This window comes from Microtus ochrogaster, linkage group LG4, assembly GCF_000317375.1.
Source record: "Microtus ochrogaster isolate Prairie Vole_2 linkage group LG4, MicOch1.0, whole genome shotgun sequence".
NCBI classification, from domain to species: Eukaryota; Metazoa; Chordata; class Mammalia; order Rodentia; family Cricetidae; genus Microtus; species Microtus ochrogaster.
The window spans coordinates 23,995,930-24,002,078 of NC_022030.1; the positions used below are offsets into that span (position 1 = coordinate 23,995,930).

Sequence of the window (6,149 nt, forward strand, 5' to 3'; positions counted from 1 at the left end):
AGCTTCACCAAAATACACTGGAATTTTTCAAAAGGAACTATAGGTTTCTCTCTCTCTCTCTCTCTCTCTCTCTCTCTCTCTCTCTCTCTCTCTGTGTGTGTGTGTGTGTGTGTGCTTGTGGTGTTTAAGCATGTGAGTGTGTGTGAGAATGTCTGGTATTAGGGTGATAATAGCACCTGTGAATTCTAGCTTATGAATTCAGTGTTAAGTTTTTGTGGGTGTATGCCTATGCATGCTTTTGGGGTAGGTTATAGCTTTCATCAGATTTCAAAGGATTCTATGGCTTAAAAATGTGGACCACGTGCTAGTTTGAACCAAGTAGCAGAGTCTTTGTTAGTCATAAAGTTTTACTATTTTGCTCATGGTTATCAGTACTCTTTAATCTCAAGAAACAGCAGGCTTAGACTGAGGCTTGCCCAGGACACAGTGGAATAAAGAATCTCCAGTTTACCTGTCTTCTGACAGGATTTATGGCATTCTTTTCATAGGGTTAACATGAAGCATTTTGTTTTGGAGAGATTCTTTGTCCTATTGATGTGTCATTTCATCTTTGCATTTTTGTGTTTAGAATATATAATCCCTGTTGGGTAATACATTAAGTACTCTTCAGAATACATACAGTTCTTAGGAGTTTGTTGATTGAAAATATATAGTTATTTTTAAAATTATCTGCAAGCTGATGAGAAGGGTCAGCTGTAGAGGTCTACCACACTGCAAGCTCTGTTGCTGTCCTGGGCATTGAGACTAGTGAGGAGGGAGCTCCTTGCTTCATTTGTTTGAGTTGTATTTATTTCTAGTAAAGTGGACAGGTTGGAGGTCCTCCCTTTTATCTTGGTTAATTGTATCGTGGAGATGTTAAATCATCTGCTTTTCAAAAAGATAATTGGGGAGCAACAAGGGTGTAAGGTAGTCTGCAGAATGAACGAATAGCTTATAGTTAAACAAGGACTTAAGAATAAAACTCAAGGTTGAACCAAGCACTTTTTAAATTACCCCACTTTTGTGAAGTAGTTTCTTTTCTCGTGTTAAGCATTAGGCAGATCCGTTTGTTCTCTCTTGCAATCTTTAATGAATGCTTCTTGCTTTTCTGGAAGTCTTTTTGTCTTAGACAGTTTCCCAACATTCAGTTAAACAACTTTATTGGACATGATTGGAGAATTTTCTCAATCTGGATTCCAAAGTTTTAAAAAAGAACAAGATTTTTGTTTAAGATTTAAATGAACAGGGTCAGAAGAAGGTGACTCAGTGTTTAAGGGAGCTTGCCGTAAAGCTTGGAGACTGATTGACGTTCAATCTTTGTAAACATAGACAAATAAGTAAATGAAAAAGATTTAAACAAAAATAGGTAAGATTTTATAATAGTTCTTGGCAAATAAAAGCAAAAATAAAATTGATTTTCAAAAGACCGTTTAAAATTGAGTAGTTAAATGGTATAGGTTTATTGTTTCCTATTTGACATGTTTTTAGTTTTCTACCTTCAAATCAGTAAGAAATTCTTGCTGTGTAAAGTAGACTGTAAAATCTGTCTGTCTTGGTTTTTCAGCCTAAAGTAAATAGGTTTATTGTAACTTATTTTTAAAAATGAGGATATACTGGTTAGGTAGACCTGGATCAGCTTTTTGAGTTCTATGTCCTTGCCATTTTGTTGAGTTACAGAACCAACGCTCTAAGACAAAGACTTTGTATCTAGATAGATATGACACACTGTTCATAAGTACTTAAGAAGTATGTGAGTGTGTGGAGTGAGAATCGAGAAGCTTTTAAGAACAGAAACTTTACTGTTGGCTTTATGGATGTGAAGATTGGTGCTGGTGCAGACTGCTGGGGAACTCTTTGGGTCATGTGGCATGAACACTGTAAGAATAGAATTATAGCTAACAGGGTGGCTCTTGGGTGGAGGTGCTTGTTGCTGAGTCTGAGTACCTGAGTTTAGTTTCTGGTACCCACAAATGGGAGGAGAGCACCAACCCCAAAACGTCTTCTGATCTTCACACAGGCACTGGCATGCACTGTTCATATGTACAACACACAAATGTGATAAGTAAATGTAATTAAAGAACTAAAATCATAAATTTATGCTTAGATTTATTATTTTGAAGAGAGAACATTCTTGTTTTCTATAGAAAATGGGGTTGAGGGGCTGGAGAAATGGCTCAGTGGTTTAAGAGCATTGCCTGCTCTTCCAAAGGTCCTGAGTTCAATTCCCAGCAACCACATGGTGGCTTACAACCATCTGTAATGAGGTCTGATGCCCTCTTCTAACCTACAGATAATACACACAGACAGAATATTGTATACATAATAAATAAATAAATAAATATTTAAAAAAAAAGAAAATGGGGTTGAGATTATACTAATTTAATCTTGAGTTCTGCTTTTCTTGTGAATCCAGTTTTAATTTTTTTCTCTTCTTTTAAACCTTACAGGCCCCTTCACAGATGTAGTCACTACAAATCTTAAATTGCGAAATCCATCGGATAGAAAAGTATGTTTCAAAGTGAAGACTACAGCACCTCGCCGGTACTGTGTGCGGCCCAACAGTGGAATTATTGACCCAGGGTCAATTGTGACTGTTTCAGGTAGCAAGCAGTTCATGCCCTGCACTTTTGCAGTTTTAAATATTGACATTTCATGACTTTTATAGTATTTTCATCTGTTTATTATTTGGCTTCAGTTTTTGCTTAAAGGTGTTCTTTGAATACTTTTGGTTTTTTGAGACAGGGTTTCTCTGTAGCTTTGGAGCCTGTCCTGAACTACGCTTGTAGACCAGGCTGGCTTCAAACTCAGAGTCTTGCTTGCCTCTGCCTCCTGAGTGCTGGGATTAAAGGTGTGTGCCACCACTGCCCAGCTGTTCTTTGTATATCTTGCCATACAAAAAATTTACTGAAACTTTCACTCATTTGTGTTTGGTATATGATTAATTCTTGTTAATTTGAAACTTCACATCTATTTATTTCTATAGCTCACCACCATAGTCTTTGTTCTTACTAGTTTGTCTTTGAAAATAGCACTGTTTTGCTGTTAAATCATGTTCCATTAAAAAAAAAAAATCATGTTCCATGCAACTACAGAAGTGTATTTAGTCTTTTGGTTAAAAATGTACACCAGTTTTGGCCTCCTTATAAAGTCAGATGAGTCTTGATGCCTTTCAGTGTAAATGCTAGTGGTGTCTCAACTTGAAAACTGCACTGCTGTTCATCCTTTGTGTGTTGCTTATAGTGGTTTGTTCCATACATGGGTCATTTATTTTGCTGGTGGAGTCTGCCGGTGTTATCGAAAATGTCTTCTATAAGCTGTTCATTCTTTTTCCAGGCAGCCCTTCTAAAGAGACAGTACTGCTTAACAGCATCTATCATGTTGTGAAATAGGCAGCAAGTCTGAGGATGTGGGTGGCTCCGTGTAGCTTACTTGTGAGAGAGCCCCAGACTTCACAGAGACTTCTTTTTTAAACTATGCATCTCTCTTTTTTCTTTTTCTTTTTTCTTTTTTTGAGGGGGGCGGAAACAATAGTTCTCAACTTCTGCTAATTACAGAGGGAGCAGGAAAACACATGATTCTCTATTTGTCATGTCAGATCTTTGGGGGAGCATGGCATAGAAACATATTAAAATCCCTAGTGACTACTGATAATACTCTGAAAATTTTAAGATAACCCTACAGCTCTTACATTCAAACACATAGGGTATTAAAATATCAAATTATATAAGTCCCATTGGAAATATTTAGAAGTAAACCCTCACTACAAAGATGCCATATACATTTGTAATAGTTACTAATTTATTATCTCCAATCTTGGATTTGTGTTACATAGATTTAGCATCTTGATTGATCTCACAGAGCCTTAAAACTTTTGTAGGCTACTCAGATCTATAGGCATAGAAAGTGAATGCTGTTGGGATCTTAGAATAAAGTCTAAACATCAAGAAGTCATGGTTTCCTTTGTTTTCTTAAAATTAGATCTAAACAAAATACACCCTTGAGTAATTGTTTAAAATCCAGTCTAGAAAACCAAAGTATATATTAAAACAGTGTCTCAGTTGTCTAAACTAAAATCAACACAAATATGAATTTAATAATAATTGAAGATAATAAAGTTGATTTTTTTTTTTTTTTTTTTTTTTTTGGTTTTTCGAGACAGGGTTTCCCTGTGGCTTTGGAGCCTGTCCTGGAACTAGCTCTGTAGACCAGGCTGGTCTCGAACTTACAGAGATCCGCCTGCCTCCCGCGTGCTGGGATTAAAGGTGTGCGCCACCACCGCCCGGCTAATAAAGTTGATTGTACATCTTGAGAATGAGTAAAATAACATTTGAGTTTTTGAACACATCTTGATTTTCTTTAAATTTGTGTTACTGAGGTAATAGGAGATAAAATGTCAAAGATAATGTGTCTTTTCTTTTTATTTAGTAATGCTACAGCCCTTTGATTATGATCCAAATGAAAAGAGTAAACATAAGTTCATGGTACAGACAATTTTTGCTCCACCAAATATTTCAGATATGGAAGCTGTGGTAAGTGTAGAAGTACAGAAATTTTTTTGGGTTTAATAGTTCAGACTTTGGGTTTTGTTTAGCTCTTAGAAATCCTGATTTCTTTGCTAAAAATTAAATATCTGTTAGTCTGTTCAGAACAAAATTTGATTTAAAGAATGAAAAAGTCTTGAATTACTGCTTTCTTAGAAACATTTAGAAATGCTAACATGAAGAAGAAAGTCAGGTATTGCTAATGCCATTGCCATTTTTCTTATTACATTGTTTGTTTTATTGGGTGTGTGAGGGGGGCATGTGGGGGTCAGAGGGCAGCTTGGTGGAGTTGGTTCTCTCATTCTACAATGGGTTCCTAGGATTGAACTTAGGTCATCAGTGTTGGCAGCAGCTGCTTTTGCCTTCAGAGCCAACTCATGGGCTCAGGGCCAGTGTCACTTTAGTTGATGGTGATGGTAGGTCTGCAATTTTTAAAGGTGCAGTGACATGGGCAGATGATTGCAGCAGTTGGCGAGTACCCTAGCTGAGCATAGTGTTCTGAGCTACCGTGCTCAGGCTTCAGCTGTCCCTTTAGGTAAAACCTCCTTGCCACAGTCCTCTCTCATGTTGGTTTCTGTTGTTGTTGTTTTTTTTTTTCTCTCTTTTTTCTTTTTAAGTGGAAAGAGGCAAAACCTGATGAATTAATGGATTCTAAATTGAGATGTGTATTTGAAATGCCGAATGAAAATGATAAACTGGTAAGTAAAAACCATCAGGTAGTTGATTATCAACGTCCTATTTTGGACAGAGGGTGGTGAGTCTATCTAATGAGATTTAAGTTTAAAAAATCTTGATAATGTAGTTTGAGTTTTATAGTATTTTATTTGGCTAAGAAGAAATAAATATTATTTGTTAGGTCCACATTTTAGGGTGGGGAGAAAGAAATCTGGAAATGCTCTCAAATCTTACTTTTTTTAAAATAAGATGCATACAGAAAAATAATTAAGAAAGATTAGATTAGAACCTCTGAGAACTGTATCAGCATTCTTGGGATAAAATACAGTTTATGGGGATAGGTGGTTTTTTTTTTTTTTCCCAGTTTAGCCTTTACCAAGTATTTTAAGTATTTTTGTTTTTGATCAAAGTCAATTTTAATTTTTAGCAAATGGTTTGTTGCTGTTTATTGATTAGTATTCAGCAGTCAAGTTTTTGGACCTTAGGGATAGATGTGTTTAGTAAAACCAGACCAGTGGCTTGGGATCTGTTGGATGGCCATGGTTCCCTTATTCCTGTCTTCTTTCTGGTTTAATAATCTTATATGTGGGTGGTTGTTTTGTCTTAATATATGTCTGTGCACCACTTGTGTCCTGGAGCCCTCTGAGATCACAAGAGGGTGTAAGACCCTCTGGAACAGGGGTTACAGATGACCCCTGGCTTCTGTGTTGGTGTGTGCTGGGGATGGAATCCAGGTCTTGTGGAGGAGCAGCCAGGGCTGTAAATCACTGAGCCATCTCTTCAGTTCTGTGGATTTGAATTTTTCTGTAGTTTTTTTTAAATATTTATTTATTTATTTATTATGTATACAATATTCTGAGGGCACCAGACGTCATTACAGATGGTTGTGAGCCACCATGTGGTTGCTGGGAATTGAACTCAGGACCTTTGGAAGAGCAGGCAATGCTCTTAACC

General features: G+C 36.6%; 1 protein-coding gene across 1 annotated transcript in view; it reads left to right on the forward strand.

Moving 5' to 3' along the window:
• The window catches only part of Vapa (VAMP associated protein A), a 36,716-nt gene that overhangs the window by 16,922 nt on the left and 13,645 nt on the right, over positions 1-6,149 (forward strand). The window contains exons 2-4 of the mRNA XM_005361331.3: positions 2,427-2,579; positions 4,405-4,508; positions 5,138-5,218. Of these exons, the coding sequence (XP_005361388.1) occupies positions 2,427-2,579; positions 4,405-4,508; positions 5,138-5,218 (338 nt within the window). The remainder of the gene's footprint in view (positions 1-2,426; positions 2,580-4,404; positions 4,509-5,137; positions 5,219-6,149) is intronic.